The sequence below is a fragment of the Sycon ciliatum genome, chromosome 3 (genome assembly GCF_964019385.1).
Source record: "Sycon ciliatum chromosome 3, ocSycCili1.1, whole genome shotgun sequence".
Classification (NCBI taxonomy): domain Eukaryota; kingdom Metazoa; phylum Porifera; class Calcarea; order Leucosolenida; family Sycettidae; genus Sycon; species Sycon ciliatum.
Genome location: NC_088645.1, coordinates 27,280,261 through 27,301,640, shown reverse-complemented (window position 1 = coordinate 27,301,640; position 21,380 = coordinate 27,280,261). Strand labels below are relative to the sequence as shown.

At 46.6% G+C, this 21,380-nt stretch overlaps 1 protein-coding gene across 1 annotated transcript; it reads left to right on the top strand.

Moving 5' to 3' along the window:
* The first annotated feature begins 6,072 nt into the window (after positions 1-6,072).
* On the top strand, positions 6,073-10,057 carry LOC135812959 (uncharacterized). Its single transcript, XM_065326178.1, has 4 exons — positions 6,073-6,510; positions 6,695-7,205; positions 7,435-8,536; positions 8,728-10,057. Exons 1-4 carry the CDS (start codon positions 6,073-6,075, stop codon positions 10,055-10,057), a joined length of 3,381 nt encoding a protein of 1,126 aa, XP_065182250.1.
* Positions 10,058-21,380: the final 11,323 nt, after the last annotated feature.

The window sequence follows — 21,380 nt, the reverse complement described above, 5'->3', positions numbered from 1 at the left end:
ACAAATACTTGTTTGTCGAGAAAGGCAAACGAGGCGGTATCAGCATGGCAAGTCATCGATATGCCAAGGCGAACAATAAGCATATGGACGATTTCGACGAAACGCAACCATCATCCTATATCCAATACTTGGATGCTAACAATCTGTATGGATGGGCAATGTCACAGTACCTTCCAGTCTCTAATTTCCACTGGATCAATGAGGACCTCGACACCATCTTGGGCACAGAAGCGAACAGTGATGTAGGCTACATTGTTGAGTGTGATTTGGTGTACCCAGCGGAACTTCATCGATATCATAACGACTATCCTCTAGCCCCTGAGCATTTTAAGGTTACCGAGAGTATGCTCTCACCGTGTCAAAGAGACATGGTGCAAGAGCTTCACACCGGAGGGTTGGATTGTGATAAGCTGGTGCCCAACCTGATGAATAAGGAGAAACATGTGCTGTATTACCGGAATCTACAGTTGTACTTGGATCTGGGAATGAAAGTCAGCAATATACATCGAGTCCTGAAGTTCACGCAAGCGCCTTGGATGAAAGACTACATTGACAAGAATACGGAGCTGCGCAAAGAGTGCAGGAGTGATTTTGAAAAAGACTTCTTCAAATTGATGAATAACAGCGTTTTTGGCAAGACTATGGAAAACGTGCGCGGTCGCATCGATCTCAAAGTGTTACGAACGGAGGAGGAAGGTGATAAGTTGCAGAAGCTGATTAACAAGCCGACATACAAGCGCCATGTTATCTTCAATCCTGACTTGGCTGGTATCGAAAGCCAGAAGGTGCAAACTACCCTGAACAAGCCTATATACGTCGGTATGTCAATCCTCGATTTGGCTAAACATCTGATGTACGATTTCTACTACAACCATCTCAAAAGGCGGCACAACATCAAGTTGCTGTACACTGACACAGATTCTCTGATCATCCAAGTGTTTACAGATGATCTGTTTGAGGACATACGTGAGAATATCGAACTGTATGACACCAGCAACTATGCGAAGGACCACCCTTGCTACAGTGAGAAGAACAAAAAGGTTGTCGGCAAGTTCAAGGACGAACTCGGAGGCAAAATTATGACAGAATTTGTTGGAATCCGTTCCAAGGTGTACAGTTACACGGGTGAGGCGAGTGGTAAAGGTGTAAACAAGTCTGTCTTGAAAAAGACAATCAATCTCGACGACTACAGGATATGTCTGCTGGACCAGCGAGTCTTTCACCGTGAAATGACCAATCTACGAAGCCACAGGCACAGGATCTACAGCGAAACTACCAACAAAGTCACACTGTGTCCACTGGATACCAAGCGCTTCATCACAAGTGATGGAATAATGACACTGGCATATGGATATGTAGATATACCTCAGCATGCATTGCACAGGAAGAATGGATAACTAACGTACATTATCTCATCGTTGCCGTTGTCACTGACCCCCAGTTCAACCTAGTGTCTGCCTCTTGCAAAGACATCATCATTTTATATCATATTCTATGTGTGAAAGAATTCATGGTGATTACCACCTAGTAGTAGTAGTAGTAGTAGTAGTAGATTTTATTATTTTACTAGGGGAGTCCCAACAGGCGTTGCCTTTTTACTGGGAACCCTAGGTGAATTTTTACCATGTTTACATACAGAGTAAGAGACGGGGCCTGACGGCAGTCAGTGGGAAGAGCATTCCATCTGTCTGCCGCCAGGAAAGAAATCCACCTACCTTTCTCTCCTTTATGACCAAACACCATTTGTTCGGATGAAAATCTCTCCCCATTCGTCATTGAAGCATTCACATTTTAAGGTAGTTGAAAGCCTCCACCGTGACAGCAATATGATAGTACTGATACTTTTGAAGGACATGCAGTCCTTTCACGGTTTTCTGAAAAGTGACTGCAAGCCCTAGAACTCAGTTTTACAATGTGCGTGGTGTATCCAATTGGCCTTCGTAGACTAATGCCATGATGAGCTCATTTTACTAATACCTCATCAGACTTTATCAACTTTCCATGTTTTCCAGTAGGGCGGTGTTAATAGTAAAAAGGAGAACAGAGAAAGAGAAGTTTAGGACTATAAGCTTGAGTCAGGCAATTGCTTTGATGTGTGTGGTGGTGTTCTTCTTCAGCAGCTAACAATAAAGTTTTGGATAAATTGCTACAAGTCGCGAACAGTGCATTTCAAGAAACTAACAGTAGAAGGTACGAGGGGGGTTCTAGCGCAAAGTTGACCCCGGAAGTGACCTTTCGATATGTTGACATGACCCTGTCAATTTTTGACGTGAACCTGTCACTTTTTGACGTGAACCTGTCACTTTTTGACAGTTTATTTCGACATTGCTATATTTTGACGTGTTGACGTGTTTCAATCACGTGCTTACCAGAAATGTCACGATTAAACTATGTTTGTGATTAATATGCATGTGGGGTGTTGTGAGAACTCAGTTTTTGCGATACACGTCATCAGAATAGGATGAACCTTCGTTTTCCTGTAACACTCGCGTTAAACACTTGCATATCTTTGCTTACATCTGCAAGTGCACTCTAAGTATGCTGTATTTTTGCTGGTATATACATGTATGTAAGCCCCCCAGTGTGCTCACTCTCCAGAGACCACCACTGCATGGAGTATGTACATGTACATGCTGACAGTGCTGCATCAATCTATCAATGTTACTTAGTACTAGTAGATCCTCGAGGCTCATGACCCCAACATGCTCACTAGTACTTAAGCTCTAGAAACCACCACTACATGGAGCATGTACATGCAGACAGCGCTGCATCAATCTATCAATGTCACTGGGATGTTGTGGGTGACGGAGACAGGAGATCTACAATGGTTGTACATGCTAACACGGTCAGAGATGACAGGAGACGCTATCTACCCACACAAGAAAGAGCAACGCCGCTCAAATGTTCTACATGCTAGCACACACACTATCACTACCTAAGTCCGAGCATTGACATGGTTGTGCATGCGGACACTGTCGGACCTAACCATCACATAATTTTGGAAGCTATTTTTACATGAAAGAGCAAAGCCGCTCGTATGTTCTGTATGCTAGCACACACACTATCACTACCTAAACGATGACAGGTTGGAGCTAGTTTGGTGAGCGGCATTGGAAGCTATGGTAATACCATCCCCACATGAAACGACAAAGCCGCTCGAATGTTCTGGCACACCATACTCAATGTACACAAGTAGGATTCCCAGTTCAGTACTTATTCAGAAGAAAAGAAACAGTATATGCTGAAAACTATTGGAAGAAGAAGAAGAAGGTGAACTCGTGTAACGCAGAAGAAGAAAAAGAAGAAGAAGAAGAAGACGACGAAGAAGAAAGAACAAGGTATGTTATTAATTTTACATTGTGAGTAGAGTACGATAATAATAGCACATTTCGCATAGAGTAGGATAAAGTACAGAGAACTACCCGTTCGAACTGATCGAACTGATCATCACCACCCTGATCTTGTATAGCTGGACATTATTAATTTTACATTGTGAGTAGAGTAGGATAATAATAGCACATTTCACATAGAGTAGGATAAAGTACAGAGAACTACCCGTTCGAACTGATCATCACCACCCTGATCCCTGATCTTGTATAGCTGGACATAGGGAAGTACACCAAGAAAACAAATGCCACATTTCAATAAACAACTCACCCAACGCTGCTGTATGCAGCAGAGGAGGATTAAGTTAATTATACATTTTTTTGTTTTGTTATTTTGCATTGTAAATTTCAGATGGAGGATGCAAACCAACAGCAGCGTGGGGATGTGGATGACATTATCCGCGTGAAAAACAATGAAACGCTGACATTCCAAGACATCTCATTCGAAAACGATTCAATGACGGTGAGAATAACGAAGATTCGAAAACGAAGCCGCTACTTCTTCCGCTCGGGGAGAATAATTACTGTAAAGACCGTCAACTATAAATCTAGAATTCTAACACCTAATGAGCAATAGTTTGCACCCGCATCTAAGTGGAGTTCTTTCTTTCTAATCTGCTTCTTTCAACATCTTTCATACAAGTATTACTCACAGTCTAAGCCTTTCCCCTAACTACATCTTTTCATATATCTTACACTACTAGAAAACAGAATAAAGAATAGTTTCCACCGAGAAGTGATATGTGTGTAAGTGTATGCATGTGTGAGTACAGTGGTTGCATGTCTGATGTGGGTTTTGCAATTATTGTGTTTAAAAACCACACATTGCTTCTTACCATTATTCAAACGAATAACTCATCATCCTCATCCTCCTCATCCTCTTCTCCAGTGGATGCGGAGGTCCACAGCTCGTCAAATACTTTCAATAACTGATCCAGTGTGTCGCATGGGATGACCAGGATGTTAGGCTCATTCTCCTTGCATGTCCGCTGGCTCGTTCTTGATTCTCCGACATGGCTACAAGGGATAACCCCCAGGGTACACTTGTATGTACGACTATCCTTCTTCCAGGAGATAGTCGATGGGTACACATAGTAATCTTCCAGCGTTCGGAGTTTGAACGCTTCGATCGGTGTTGTAGACGTGCCCTTCACATATACATCGCAACCGTGTTTGGTTGTACCGTCCCCACTGCTAATCTTAGTCGAATAGAAGTTGGTAGCCACTCTGTGTACCCTCTCAGATTGGAGCGCCCTCCGTATGGAGGGTGATACTCGTAAGAGCGCCGCAACCACACATCGGAGCTCCTTGCTCAGCTCGACAACCACCTGTCCATACTTGCCCTTGCGAGCAACTCCCTTCACTTTTATCGCAGATAGGGGCCCTTCGGTGTAATGAAAGATCCACCCTGCTGCAAGTTCTGGGTATTTCTTACCACTCGACTTATGTCGGGTCTGAAGACCCTTAGAAACACCATCCACTACAAACTCCATTGAGGTTCTGGAAAGCATGTTTGAAGGTTTTGAAAAAACTGGAGAGGGCTACTAGTAATTGTTTCTAAAAACTGATACTGAGGGTGAGTAGATCATAGCTATTTATACCCTGCAACTGACTAGTCCTAATAGAATACAAATGCATTATAATTGTATACTGTGAACAGTCAGCTGCACAGCTACTGCCGAGACTTGTTTACCTGAATACCTACCAACGTAGATAAGACAAAATCAATATGCTCCTAGTCTGTTTGCAGTCCGCGGCTGTCTTTGAGATCTGCCGCCCGACTCCCCCTCTGCAATGTCTCCTGAGAGGACCTAAGAATACATGTCAGCAAATTCAGTATACCTCGAAGTATATGCATGTAGAGTCTGTGAGATTGCACAGCAAAGTCTCTAGAGACACCCACTTGGAGATGTAGACGGCGTCTTTGAGATTAACCTCCATATGTGATGCAATGTTTGCAATTATGGAGTTGCATTCTTGATGTACATCAAGAGGTATATGCGAGTGGGATCTTTGAGATTGCTCCAACTAATTACTTTCATAGCAAAGTCTCTACAGAGAGGTATATGCGAGTGGGATCTTTGAGATTGCTCCAACTAATTACTTGCATAGCAAAGTCTCTACAGATAACAGCACATGGTGATAATGTCACTATACCTTGGTTCTGCTTGCAGATGTGAGCAATGTCTTTGAGATTGTCTAGACTCACATGTGTGATGTAATGTCTCCAATTATGACATCGTCATATGAATAAGCCAGCGGCATGCCTCGAGTGTGCTTACAGGTGTCAGATGTGAGCGTATTGAAATATATCCAACTAACACATCCATACTATTATCCATAAAAATAAAAACACGCACCATCTCTCAACTACATCTACGTATGTATAAGAACAATGGGGGTACATTAGATATCTTCATAATTGTATAGAGGTGTGATGAAGCGTTTTAGTTCTTCTGGTGAGGGTGCGCCCTCGCCAAAGCAATCGAGATTGAGCGTGGAGAGCGTCTTTGAGTTAAAGCATACCGTACCGCGTGGTTTCCTAAAAGAGTACCGAGCGGATCTAGACGAGCATCACAGAGATGTGCTCCCAGTGCTCAATGGACTTGCACAAAATATGCGAAGTGTTTTGCTGAGGGAGTTGGAGGTGCAGCAATTTAAAACCGTTCTTGTGATCTGCATCATCATGGAGAGAAGCGATGCATCCGGAGCTACTGTTTCAGCATCGCCATTTTTCCGCAGTGCTCCCATATCCATTCTGAATCCACATGGCATTGATGATCAACTATCCAACGCCTTCGGCAAGATCTTATCCAAGGTTGATGGATGGCTTCAGGCTGGCTCTGGCTGGACTGTGGTTCGGGTGCGAAGCGTGCACATTGACATTGCCAAGTATCTCCCCATGCGCGGCTCATCTTATCTACCTCTCCCGCAGAAGATCTCCAAGACGAAGGGGGTGATCAACGTTCGTAATACCGATGATCAGTGTCTGAAATGGGCACTTCTATCCGCACTACACCCAGCTGAGAAGGATGCTCAACGCGTTACGAAGTACCAGTCGTACGCACAAACCCTGAACTTTGATGATGTGGACTTTCCTGCAACTCTTGCGGATGTGTATAAGGTGAGTTTGGATGAGGAATGAGTAATTGTAATCCTTCCAATCATACTTCGATCAATGTGCTAGTGTATGTGTACCATGATGTATGTACATAGCTACATCGAGTTGTTGTTTCTGTGTGTGTGTATGTGTACATAGTCACATTGAGGTGTTGTTTCTGTGTGTGTATGTGTATGTGTTTTGTTAGGTGGAGACTGCGAACAATCTAGTTATCAATGTGTTTGGATTTGAAGGTGACTGTCTCTTCCCATTGAAGTTGACGGACCATGAAAACGATGCCAGCACCATCAACCTCCTGCTCCTTCATGAAGATTTGGCAAGCCATTTCTGCTGGATCAAAGATTTTGATGCGCTATGCTATCATCTGAACAAGTGCAAGACTAGGACCTACTTTTGCATGAGGTGTTTATCCGGTCACCGATCTCCGCAGACTCTCGCCAGACACCAACTGTACTGCGCCGACGCGAAGCCTGCTGTGATCAAGCTACCAGAACCCGGTGAGACGCTCACTTTCACGGAGACCAAGCGGAGAATGAAAATGCCATATATCATCTACGCTGACACTGAGAGTGTTCTCAAACCCAGCTCGGGGCAGCATGGAGCCCACACTATTCGGAATGCAGAGCATGAACCCTGTGGCATTGCTTACATCTTAGTGCGGTCAGATGGAGAGGTGACGAGACGATTTCTTTACAGAGGTGAGTCACACTCCATAAATACAAATGCTGCTCTTTATTGTTTTCACGCATGCCAACGTTCAATCTTCTCTATATGTTGTAGAAGTAAACTATCATACTGTTACTACTAGTTACGTATGAATTGACTTGCCGCATTTCAACAGTCTATCTTCATATACATGTATGTATAGACATGTATCTTATTTCTATTTTGTGTTTGTGTGTTTGCGTGTACACGATTGTTATACAGGAGAAAACCCGATTGAATCGTTTTTCGAGGAGCTCGCGGGAGAGGATGAAAGAATCACCAATGACCTGCAGCACATACGACCCATGAACATGTCAGCGGAGGAACAGCAACAGTTTAAAAATGCGAATGAGTGCTGGATTTGCAGCGATGAGCTGGGTGATGATCGAGTGCGAGACCACGACCACATCACGGGTAAATACCGCGGTGCAGCTCACAGCAAGTGCAACATCAACCTGAGGATCACACCAGAGACTCATCCAATCCCAGTAGTTTTCCACAATCTGAAAGGTTATGACGCCCACCCACTCATTTCAGCCATTGGCGTCACCTCATCGGAGAGCACAACCTACATGAGTAGCGGGAGAAAGAAGATCAAGAAATCCGGTGAGATCAAGATCATTCCTAACAACATGGAGCGTTATATCTCCTTCAGCTGGGGGCGATTCCGCTTTGTGGATAGCCTATCATTCTTGAATGCTTCGCTGGACAGGCTTGTAAAGAACACAACCAAAGACTCATTTCACCATCTGAGCTCATTCTCTAGACTCACCCACACCAACATCAACGGTATGGATGACAGCAGCAGCAGCAGTAGCAGCGACGATTCATCTACCACCAACATTTACCATGATGATACTTCAGCTGATGATCTGTTTGAGCTGCTTACTCGCAAAGGAGTCTACCCGTATGAATATGTAACCAGTACAGCGGTGTTTGATGAGACATCACTACCACCCAAAGACGAGTTCTTCTCTTCATTGACGGAAAGCCACATCAGCGATGATGACTATGAGCATGCTCAACGCGTCTGGTCTGCGTTCAAGTGCAGAAACATGGGAGACTACCATGATCTATACCTCAATACTGATGTAAATCTTCTGGCTGACGTCTTTGAGACATTCCGAGTCACAGCCATGAACACATACGAACTCGATCCGGCACATTACTATACTCTCCCCGGACTCGCCTGGGATGCCCTGCTGAAGTACACCAAGGTATCCCTCTCTCTTCTGAGTGATGTGGATATGCACCTATTCATCGAGCGTGGTCTCCGTGGTGGGGTGTCAATGGCTTCACATCGACATGGCAAGGCAAACAACAGGTATGTGCATGTATGTGTGTGAATGCATGAAACACATCCTTACAACTTTTGAGTACTAGTATGTGTTTTTGTAAAGTATGTGTGTGTAGTCAGTTGAGTCATTCTTCTACATTGTGTATATTCATTATGTGTCTATCTGTCTGTATGTGTATGTGTGCGTGCATGCGTATTTATACCCCCACATGCAACAGGTACATGAAGAGTTGTGATGAGACCAAACCATCCACCTATCTCCAGTATTTAGATGCCAATAATCTTTATGGCTGGGCGATGTCACAGCATCTACCAGTATCGCACTTTGAGTGGTGCCCACCGACACGCGAGCTCCTGGATAGCATCCTCACTCAAGCGGACGATGCCTCGCTAGGCTACATGATTGAATGCGATCTCACCGTACCAGATCACTTGCACGACCTGCTCAACGACTACCCACCAGCACCGGAGAAGATGACCATCAGCGAGGAGATGCTCTCCCCATACCAACGCGACCTGATGAAGAGTATGTCGATCACCGGACTATCCTCACCTAAACTGGTCCCTCATCTCATGCGCAAGCAACGGTATGTGCTCCACTATCGCAACCTACAGCTTTATTCCAAACTTGGACTAACCATCGACTGTGTACACCGTGTACTACGCTTCAAGCAGGAAGCTTGGATGAAGCCGTACATCGAGCTAAACACAGAGCTTCGCAAACAAGCTGCCAACGACTTTGAAAGAGACTATTTCAAGCTGATGAACAATGCCGTATTTGGCAAAACTATGGAGAATGTGCGAAGGAGAGTGAACATCCGCTTGCTGCGAGCAGACGATGATGAGGACAGGATCCTCACAGCCGTAGCCAAGCCAACGTATGTTAGACACGTCATGTTTGACAATGACCTCGTCGGCGTTGAAAACAGAAAAATCCGCGTCTCCCTCAACAAGCCTGTGTACATCGGAATGAGTGTACTTGATCTCAGCAAGGAGTTGATGTATCGCTACTACTATTTCAATCTCAAGTCTCACTATGCCGAGCGTGTGCGACTGCTGTATACCGATACGGATTCCCTCATCCTCCAGTTGGAAATGGATGACTTGTACGCGGACATGATGAGCGACTTGGATGCGTACGACACCAGCAACTACCCCACAGATCACCCGCTATACAGCCAGGTGAATAAGAAGAAAGTAGGTAAATTTAAAGACGAGCTAGGCGGAAAAATGATGAGTGAATTCGTAGCTTTACGCTCCAAGATGTACTCATACAACGGTGAGGAAAGCGGACAGCGGGCCAAGGGCGTCAAAAGAAGCGTGACGAAGAAGTTCACTATCCGCGACTACGAGCGTTGTCTAACAGAAAGACGCACCTCTGCTCACCCTATGACTGCGCTGAGAAGCCACGATCATCGCATCTTCACCGAAACAGTTACGAAGACCTCACTCTCGCCATTCGACAGTAAAAGATACATTCAGCCCGATGGTGTATCCACGCTGGCATACGGTCATCGCCGCATTGAACCCTCGCACGCGTTACAGTAAACACTGAACTACCAGCATTGAGATTTTGACTTGATATTCATACAGCTATAGCCATACATATTGAGATAGTGATGATGATGCAATGAATCTCCATGTTAGAATATCCAATGAATTATTTGTTAGAACTTCATCATGCTTCTTCAGCAATAGCGAATAATCAGCAAGTAGTTTTCTTTAGAGTTTTTCCCATTGATTGGTGCTGATCCATGTGTTGAACTTATCCGGATAGCCTTTCCACTTGACGAGGGATTTACCGTTTCTCTTGCGAAGGACTTTCTCCACCCGAAATCGGGTTTGTGTGGTCTTCTGCAACTGCTGCTCGTAGAAGCTGCCTATGATGGGTTCATTCATGAGGTCTCGTATGCGATAGGTGACGGGCTGTGTTGTTAGCACACGATCAATGATGAACACCTCTTCAGTCCAATTGGGTGTGTACCCCTTTTCAAAGTGTCGCTTGCTGACTGTGATTCTAACCTCATCACCTGTGCTGTAGCGGGGTTTTGCATGTGATCTTTTGGATGATTCAAGATGATCCTGAACGAAGGGTGCATTCGGTTCTTGGGAGGCTTCAGTGGGAGTCATCTTGATGCTGCGGTGCTTGCTGTTGTTGTAGTTGCGTACCAGTTGCGGTAGCACATCCACATACACATTGGTTGATTTAGCCGTAAAGTAGCGCCACATGCGTGATTTGAGTGTTCTGTTGAAGCGTTCCACAACGACTGCCTTGCCTTCGTTGTGGGTGCTGTACATGTGAATGTCGTTGTCGGACAGCCAGCGTTTGAATGTTGCATTGTAAAACTCTGTGCCTTCATCCACCCACAGTTTTCGAGGTGAACGTCCACTTTGCACGATGATCCTTTGAAATGCATCTCTAACGCTCACCCCAGTTTTCCGCTCCAGAGGCATCACCCACGCATATCTGCTGAAGAGATCGATGACCGTGAGCAGGTGTCGAACACCCTTGTTGTACTTGGCAAATGCTTGCATGTCAACTAGGTCTGCACTCCAAATTCCATCGAGATCCTGTACAACAACTGCTCTGCGTGGAAAGCGTACGCGACGTGGTCTGTGCAAATCGTGTGCCAGACCCTCCATCCAGCTGTCATCTGTGCTCTTGCGTGTGCTATTTTTACCCCTACCAAGCGCTCTACCACCAGCGCCGCGGACCCCAGTCATGCTCAGCACCAGTCGATCATTCTGAGCGGTGTCACTGGTGAACTGGCAGGACAGTGCACGCAAGGTTTCGGTGATGCTACTGAACTTGCAAAAGAGTCGTCCGACCAGGATAGCATAGTGTCCACACACCGCTGTCGCAGGATTCTGCAGCACCTGGGTGTTTGTGTAGAGTGAGCAGTCGGTGAAACCCTCTGCGAAGTAGCGCTCCAAACCAGGCTCGTGATAGTCACGTTCCATTCTTTTCAGCGTGCGTCCAAAACTGTCAAACACGAGTACGCGATCTCGCTCTCTGCATACTGTCAACCAGTGGTGTCCACCCTGAGGTGGGTCATACACGGGTATAACGTTGTCTGTGTTGACAATGCAAAACTCTCCATCCTGGAGAGCGTGAGGGAGAAGATCGTAGCTGGACACTCCTCGAAAACCACTCACATGTCGCAGGCAATCCTCGATGTGCACATTGCTCAGCGGTACATCCATTCCACAAAGTTGGGTGTGCTCCTATTATTGCTATTACAAGGAATTTCCTTTGAGTATATTGGAGACTTTAGCCAGGGAGCGGCTACTGTTTTTCAAGACTGAGATCACAAAATCTGTATCGTTAGTCAACACCTTGTGCAGACCATGCATGAAGTGGTCCGGATTCATAAGCTGTGCTTCCAGTGTGGCGGCATATGTCTGCCACATTTCTTCCAATCCTTTGAACTTGTGACCTGCCGATCCAGGGGTTGCGAGAGATAGTTGAAGGATAGTCTGCAGCTTGGGTTGGAAGCTGGAGAAGCCGGGCATGAGTGTAGAGAGTCCGATATCACGCAGGGCAATCCTCTCGAAAGGATACTTTGACAAATAGATGCGATTCGTTTCATTCACCTGCGTCATGTAATCTCTCCAGGTCACGGCCTCCACACGTTGTCGTGCAGACTCCAAAGCACCTGCAAACGTGGCTGGGTTGTCTTGGAAAAGCTGTTGCAGTTGCGCACGAGCGGTGAAGTAGCTGCTTTTCACAAACACCATGGGAATGTTTCGCCGTGCTAGTTCATCTGAGAGACTCTGTAGAAGGATGCGATCAAAGTCGGAGTCCTTGGTGATGCTTAACGAGAGAGTAGAGGTGGGCATCTTCTTCTTCAACCTCACATCGGCGATGGACTCTCGAACCGCCCCAGTGCTTGCATCGTAGTTGAGAAGATCAGACGCAATCACATTCAGAACGGAATCATAGCTGATGAGGTCGGGGTTGTTCTTGAAGTGACGCTCATACAGGCTCTTGATGTGTGGGTGCTTTTGAAGCTCCCCGCGTGATAGTCTACCCAACGTGTGATCCGGTATGTACTCCAATGCCTTCTTGGCATTTCTCAAAAAGTCACCATAGCTGCTACCGCCACCACGACCCTCAAACACACCGCGACGGCGTCGGGTTGACGATGATGATGGTAGTGTACCCACAACATCCCATGATGATTTTCTTCTTTTGACAATGTACTGCGAGTGTCGTTGCATGTATTCGAGGGTCTTCAATCGTTTCGTTTTCGGGATCATGAAAGCACTCTCGTCAGATCCTCCAGTACGGGTGATACTCTTAGGGAGACCCTAACTGAATCGAACGGTGAGGCGCTCCATGATTACCCTAACTAGAAGGAGAATTTATTATTATTCAAAAATCAATCCCCTTCTGCTTTGTTCACCAGTCTATTCACACACACCCCAAAATCACCCTTACATTTCACATGCGAGGTAAACACACACCAAATTTGACAAGGATGGGGCGGTGGGTCAGGAAGGTGTATTTTACACAATCGCAGATGTAGAAAATAATTCATCAATCGGCAATGTTAACTATCACACGTACGTTTGGCTTCAGAGAATCTACTATTCAAACAGAACCTTGTATGTATCATCATTGCAATAGGTGGAATACTCGTTGCGTGAGCAGTGAATGGCTAGTATAGGGCGTTGGCATGCAGTGAGAAGCTTTTCGTACAGTCTAAACACGAGACCAGACTTGATGCACTGCCCACCAAACAGAGTGTTCAGGTAGCGCTTGATGTTGCTCTTGTCGGTAAAGCGAAATAGATAGAGAAAGTTGGCATTGATCTTCATATCCTTGATATTATCAAAGCTCTGTGAGAGAAAGAATACGTTCAGCTTGTAGTGATGACTGTACATGGTGAAGAACTTGTAGAGACACTCACGCTGATCACCGTGCTTGAGTGACATGACCCGAATATCATCAATGATCACATACGTGTGCGGCTCGATGTTCATTTCCTCGATGTTCTCGGGGAGGGTGCTGTAGTGCTTGAAGCTCTTCACCCCCTCCAGACGATACTGCTCTGCAGGTGTGTTGCTGATGATCACCAGTCGCTCCGGTTGAACTTTGTTCAGAAGCTTTTTCAGGAAGTATGTCTTGCCCATGTTGCTCTGACCCAGGAACAACACATTCTGACCCCACCCGCGGAGAGCGGGTAGGATTTCTTCGAACCACCCCTTTCGTTTGTACTCCAATCCCGATATGGGTGGTGGTGCGTGAGAATCTCGATGCACCCTCGGCGGTTGGATTACGGGTGGAGCAGGAGGGGGAGGAGAGTGATGACGATGGTGGGTAGCATGACGCCTCGTCGCTGTAGAAGTTACAGCCCCTCGACTAGGTGCGAACAGTGATTTGAAGTCCATTGCTTTCTACTTCTAGGAGGAGAAATATGTGATCAATTTTGAATGTGGGTGCAATGTGTGCCGAGTTGCTGGTGTTGCTGCTGCTTGCTCTGTTCAGATTCTCTCTGATCTTACTTGCGAATGGTGAGCTGTGTGTATTAGTGGTGGTGGTGGTGGTGGTACGTCGTCTCGGAGATGATTTCCTCGACAGTCTTGCATGGATGTTGGATTTCACTCTGGATTTGGCCTTCGACTTGATTTTTTGAAACAAACGTCTTCCGGTGGATTGAAGTTGCTCACTCACCAGGTTCGCTGTACTCTTCTTCCTAGACCTTGTTGTTCTTTTCCCACGTGTCGCACCTCGCACTGTGGGGTGGGCTCTTCTCCCTGAGACTCGCGATGAGTTGCGAGATGTCTTCCGATTGCCTTTTCGCATAGTATGATGCGTGCGTGCTTTCTTCTGCTTTGCCTTTCCATCACCAAAGACCTTATCCACCACGTTGTCACCCACAGAAGCAAGTGCACCCATGGCCAATGGGATGCCCATGGATTTCAACAGTGGCAGACCCTTGGCCAAGAGACCAGGGGGTATGGACAGACCACCACGTTGCATGATGGGGTCACGCATCGACTTCATCTGTCTCTCGATGATGTTGCCACCACCCTCACCATTTTTACCTTTTCCCAGCAGCATCGGTAGTAGAGAGAGTCCAGCTAGGGCCCATGGAAATCCACCACGTTGCATCGACAGCTCACGCTTTGCAGGTTGGGACATGTGCTTCTGCAACTCACCAGGTCCGAGTCCAATCAGATTACCGAGCCAGCTAATGAAACCACTACCACTCTGGCGCTGAACTGTGCTCAAGTCACCACCAGTAGCGAATCGCTGATGCGTAGCTAAATCACCACCATCCATGTCTCACAGACATCTCCATGTGCACCGTATCTTTATCTTAACACAGAGAAATTCTTCAAACTACTTCGCTCTTGATCCCCCTCTCCTTATCCATGGTGTACACGTACTGATCCATACAGAGCATGTTGATCTTGATCGAGGTGTCGGCATGACTGGGTAGTCTGATGGGCGAGTTGGTCACCGCGCTGAACTGATAGTCAATCGTGAGATTACCTCGAGCTTTTTGATTGTCCACCTGTCGATCCAGGTTCAAGTTGATTGGTATCATGAAGAAATGGTTGCAATAGTCACTTGCATTGATGGGGATCTCCATACCATACGTTTTGCCCAGGAACTCTCGAACTAGATTGTAACCACGCCGGTACGATGACTTGTTATAGTCGTAGAAGTAAGTCCCATCATCCTCGTTCTCGGTGCAAGTCCACTCGAACTTGAGAGGGCTGTCGAAGAGCGTCTCGTCGTTGATCATGATGCGAAGCTGCGATAAACCTGCATGAATCATGGCCAGACGGTTGTGGGAGTGGGTGACAGCACCCGTACCGAAAGCCGGCTGATCTCGGGATTTCAAATCTTCAAAGTAAATGATGAACTTGCGTGGAATGTCTGCGTTGTGTAGGAGTTCGATGGTTCCAGCGTCGTCCGTGATGCTCTTTTGGATCTGTCGCGCACACCACGTGTGGAAATACAACTGCTTGGAGAGGCGCATCTGATCGACGTACGCACGATCCATGCGATACGTAGGTACGACAAAATCAAGCTGGGTGAGCTCGATGGTGATGTCACCAACGCTATCCACACTGTTGGCACCTCCCCCCTTATCCGTGACGATCAAGTATCGAGATAGTTCGGCCTGAGGTAGATCAAGCTTAATCTTCACCTGTGTGCCGGGTGGCAACCAAGAGTCATCCACGTTGAAGAATGGAAGGAAAGGACGCATCTTGTACTGGAACCGCCCGGATTGCGTGCGCACGATGTTCTCCTGCACGGTGTTGCTGAATGCCTGCGTTTCAGAAAGGAGCACCTGAGGTCTTCTTTTTACTTTAAAGTCATCAGCAGTGTCGTCAAAGTCATCACCATTCACATCATTCGTTTCGAATGCATAGGCTCGTTTGCTCTTCACACCGTACTGGTAGTGTTCCAGGTGAATGCCCTTCAAAGCTTTCCGCGGGTCCAGTTTTTGAAGACCGAACAGATCCGAGTCGGAATACTGGAGCTTGGACACATCACTCTCCATGAGACTCAGCACATGCTGCACGCTTTGCATGTCCATGATCTTGCTGGACTGAGTCACTTCCGTACCGTTTAGTTCCACTCTGATGTTCTTGAAGAATGAAAATGCGGGTGAGGTGGGGCACACCCAGTGTGGATAGCTGCGACTGTTACCACCGTTTCGTCCATCTTTGACGGTGTAGCTGAACTTGGCGATGAAGTAGCTCTCACCCAAAGCCATAAAGTTGGGTGAAGACATATCCAGTTCATGATTCAGGGAAGGTGGAGATCGATCGGCGGATGAATAGAGCACAACACTGCGCCTTCCCTCCAAAAGTGAGTACTTTTTTTCATTTCTTTCCAATATGCTACTCTGCACGACCTTTGAGCTGTTCAGCAGACCTTTAAACGCATCGGGGATCTGGGGGGTGATGAGCTCCTGTGCCATGGTTGCTCTTCTCCTTCTTTGCTTTAGAGGAGAAATTCTTTTCACTCTTGTCCTCCAGATACCCATCCACAACATCACGTGCTTCTTCGTAGATACCCTTCAGTTTGACGTGCTCTTCACTGGTCAGCACACCATCTTGCATGCACGCACCCAGCTCCATGGTGAATGCATCTTCAGCCTTGTCCCATCTCTGCTGTGAGAGAAGAAGCTTCTTCTGTAGACCACGATGTGATGATACGTGCTTGCTGACACATCCGAGAACAAAGCTGACCAGGGTTGACGCTAGTGATAGCCCACCCACGATTCGCTTATCCACATCGGCAAACACCGTGGTCTGACCAGCACTCACAGCAAACTGTACACCGAGAAGGAGGGCTAGTAGGATATTTCCACGCGTCAAGCTCTTTTCAACCGTGTGAATTTGGTTTTTCTCCAAAACCTTTCGGTCTTTGATTTTTCTCAACAGTTGACGAAGGTGATCCAGACGGAATTGACCCTCGAGATTAGCACCACCACCACCACTAACACCCACAGAAACGAGATCCACGGAAGTGCTTTTCACTAAAGCCATCTCTGCAGTTGTCTGTTACTGTACGGAGGAAATCTTTTCGATTCGCATGTCCAGGTAGATAGGATAGCCTGGCGTGATGAGCTCGCCAGTGTTGAATTTGAGCCAGAAGGTCATCTGGCGTACACTTTCGTTTTGAAGCATGATCCGTCTGTCACTCTGTGAGAATACGTAGTTGTTCACACCGTTCAGGGTTTGCACGAGGAACGTTTTCACAACTCTAGAGTCCATGTTATCCTCATATTCAATCGATGGGCCGATGAGATCTGTGTACAGCAGAACCATCCTGCGTCCGATCGTAAGGTCCACAGCATGTGGAAGAACCTTCACACCCCTCATAACATAGCGCGTCTCGATCTCACCCACACCCAGCAGAACACTGGGTGAGTCGTTCTTCAGCACGCAAGATTTCCCACTTGGCGTGGATACCGTGAGTCTACTGCTCAGGCGTGAATACATGAAGGTCACATCTGAATGTCCACTCGTCGACAGAGCCGCGTTGATGATGGCGGCGAGCTGCTCCGCATCGGTGTAGGTACCGGTGGTGATGGACACTCGATCTTCCACTCCACTCTGTGCATCCACCACATACAGTTTGTTGGTTCGATCGTTCACGTTCTCAAAGTGCAACTCGAACTGGGCCGAGTCCAAATGGAGTGTTTTACCTCGCGTGTCGAGCTCCATGACGTTTAGGGTGAAGTTGGGTGTGTACCGCCCACTGCTTACCGCAGCGACGTTATTGGTGGCAGTCAGAATGACAGACATCCTTGCTTATAGGAAGAAAAATATCCCTACTATCTATTAGTGACAATCATAGACATCCTTGCTTATTGAGAGAAAAATATTACCTCCTCTGTATTAGGACAAGATGGCTTTCTGGATATCTCAGTTTCACGAGAGCGATGCCAAGATGACATCTCAGCGTGCGGTGCAAGAGATCAAGGATGATCTCACCCAACTGAAAGTACTGATGGGCAATGAAAGGACTGAAAATACCGTGATGCATGATGTGCAAACTCTGAAGGCACATAAATTCGATAGAGAAGAAGCATCTGCATTGAGACATGAGGTGTTGGAGGTGCGAAAAATGAAAGGACCCAAAGGAGATCGAGGTTTCGGATGGCTTAGTGCTGGTCACGCACCATCGGAGCGCGATGGTAGGACGGGTGACTTTTTCTTCAACTCAGACAACGGAATGGTCTACAAAAAGCTGAGCGGCGAGTGGGTGGCATTTGCAACGGTGAGGGGCCCCCGAGGAGAGCGGGGTTTACCGGGCTTGCTAGGTGCACCAGGTGTGGAAGGCGAGCGGGGCCCACAAGGACCGACTGGAGATCGGGGTCAGCGCGGACCTGCTGGTGATGCCGGCCCGGGTTTGAAGATTCGCACCGTGGAGGGTACACTACCCGAGGCTCATGCAGACACGGAACTGATGCTCGCAGAGTTTCCTTATGGTAAATCTGTGGATCGCGGTTCTATCGTACCGGTTGGGCTGTACATGCTGGTTGGATATCCTGCAAATGTGGAAGAGCGTGGAGGACGGGAGCGACGCTTCTGGATGCCATATAAGGACATCCCACGCAAGAACAAGTGCACGGTTGCATTCACCACACACCCAATTCTGGAAAGTCATGCCGTGTTCCGCATGGAAGGTACCATCACGGGTGTGTACAAGAACTACCACATTTATGGTTCATATCGTTTCATTTACCAAGAGTATTGAAGTGAGAGGTGCTCATACATCACATTCCAGAAATGTTCATAGTGAAATACATGAATGATGAGAAGGCAATAAAACCTAATGCATATACCATGAAAATATTGTTATGTTCTCTTTGCTGGTTGCACTGCTGTGAGGCGGTCTTATGGAGCTCGATTTCGTAGCAAGACACGATGTTCCGCACCAGTAGAGGTCCTCCGAGAACAGCTCGCTCGCAGAGATGTATCAGCTGACTCACCAGGACGATAAGAAGTGATATGCTACGATGATTGTGGTGGCTACGCCTGGTCATCTCGAAAAGCCGAGGAAGACTGTGCATGATGCGAGCACCACAATCTGGGGTGGTCAAACTTGGTATCAGCATTTGAGCCGAGCTCCTTAGCACCCCCTTCTTGCTAGCAGCAAGGTTCCTGGCTGACATCAAAATGAACTTCAGACGTTCATCACTCATGACTTTGACTAGATCCTGATCGACTCCTTGATGGAAGAGTCCTGAGGGGGCAAGAGACGATTCCACTCCACCTCTTGCAGCACAGCGCAGCAAGGCACCCAGGGCACAGTCATGATCGTGCTTGCTCAAGAGCAGCCAAACGGGTGACACTCCCAAAGGCATGAGGATGGGTGTGATGAAGATGATGATGATACATACAGTTAACAGGTAGGCTGCATTCTTCAACTGTACACCCAGTGAAGAACTTGAAGCTATTTTATAACCTTTTGCATTTTGACTATTGCACACGAGAAGCGGTACAGAGCACATCGCAAGTCATTTGGTAGGGCATCCAAATCACGCTCGGTGGTGGTGGTGCGGTCATAGCACCTGATCAGTTGCTGCATCAGCTCCACCTGTTCGGGTTTGAACTTGGATAGGTTCTCACGAAATCTGACAGCCTGAGCCTTTGATAACGCTCTGGCGCCAATCATGAGCTGTTGCAACCAAGCCTTAGCGAACTGTTCAGGCATACAGTTCATGAGTTTGCTGGAGCGTGCCCAGGCCACGTTGCTCTTTGGTAAATAGACTCGAAGCTTCTGACAGTTTGCTTCATCTTCGTGGTAGATGCATCTCAGGGCGATGGCATAGTTTAGACTTCTGTAGTTGTTATCCTTCTTTGCAAACTGCAGTCTTTCTTGCACTCCATGAAGCTGCACCTGAATACCAGTCCTCTTCATGAAGCACACCAGATGCTTATCCACAGCATTCAATCTCTCGCGGGCAGAGTAGGTCCGGGCTTTAACACAACGATCAGTCCAGTTGACTTCACTCAGGAACACATGACCCAAAACAAGTCCACACGTTGTGCACACGTACTGCCCTTCGCTGACTCCTTGATGGTTATGCCAGCACTTATCCAAGTTCGGAGGGGGAGGAGGAGGAGATGGACAGGCGTCATCACCATTGTAGGCGAGACAACTCTCCTTGTAACTTTGTAATATCCGAAACTGCTCTTCAATATCCATGATGAAAAATGATGGAAAAGCCCTAGAGTATATCAACATATAAAGAGTGAGATCCATTACAGCTTGCCACATCGGAACATGATGTCATGATACCCATTAGGATGATGATTCAGAAGAGTAGGACAGGCAATGATGTCATAATACACATTAGGATGATGACTCACAAGAGTAGGTTATGGCATCATCAAGTGTTTAACGCGAGTGTTACAGGAAAACGAAGGTTCATCCTATTCTGATGACGTGTATCGCAAAAACTGAGTTCTCACAACACCCCACATGCATATGAATCACAAACATAGTTTAATCGTGACATTTCTGGTTAGCACGTGATTGAAACAATTCAAAACGTCAAAATATAGCAATGTCGAAATAAACTGTCAAAAAGTGACAGGTTCACGTCAAAAAGTGACAGGTTTACGTCAAAAATTGACAGGGCCATGTCAACATATCGAAAGGTCACTTCCGGGGTCAACTTTGCGCTAGAACCCCCTCGTACCTTCTACTACTAACGCAAAAGTAAGCGCAAAACCAAGCGCAAAAAAAATCACGGTTCGCGTGAGACTCGGCCGAAGGCCCAGTTTTCCGCCATCCGCAGGAACGCCACCACCCTCTTGGGTCAAAAAAAATTTTTAAAAAAAGTAAGTAAGTATTATAAAAGTGAGCGCAAAACTTACCAGATTTACCACTAATACCCCATTTACCCCTAATAACACATTCACCCCTAATACACCATCTTCCGTTAATTTCCAATACTAAGAAAAATTTGGAAAAACCGGTGAGTTAGAACCATCCCCTTGTATTTCCAATACTTAGAAAATTTTCGAAAAAAAACAGGTGAGCCAGAACCAACTCTCTTCTATACTACTCCTAGGAGTGTGTGATCCACACAGTTGAGCACCTTACATTTTCTATCTGCAAAGGTCATAAATTTCTTGTAGATATTGTGAGCTATTCTTCCACGGTGCTGTGCGCTGTTTTATCACCTATTTGAAGTTCTTAAAAGAACCGGAAGTGTGTGCTCCTTGTTGTTTATAAAATAGTTCTTTTGAAGCCTCTTGCACAACTTAGTGAATCGGTCAAAGCATTAAGGCAACACTTCCGTGCTTTATTCTGTGATCCTGCTCTGGAGTCATCTAGGATCTTACGGACAGAGGAAGACCTTAAAAACCCTATAAAGCAGAC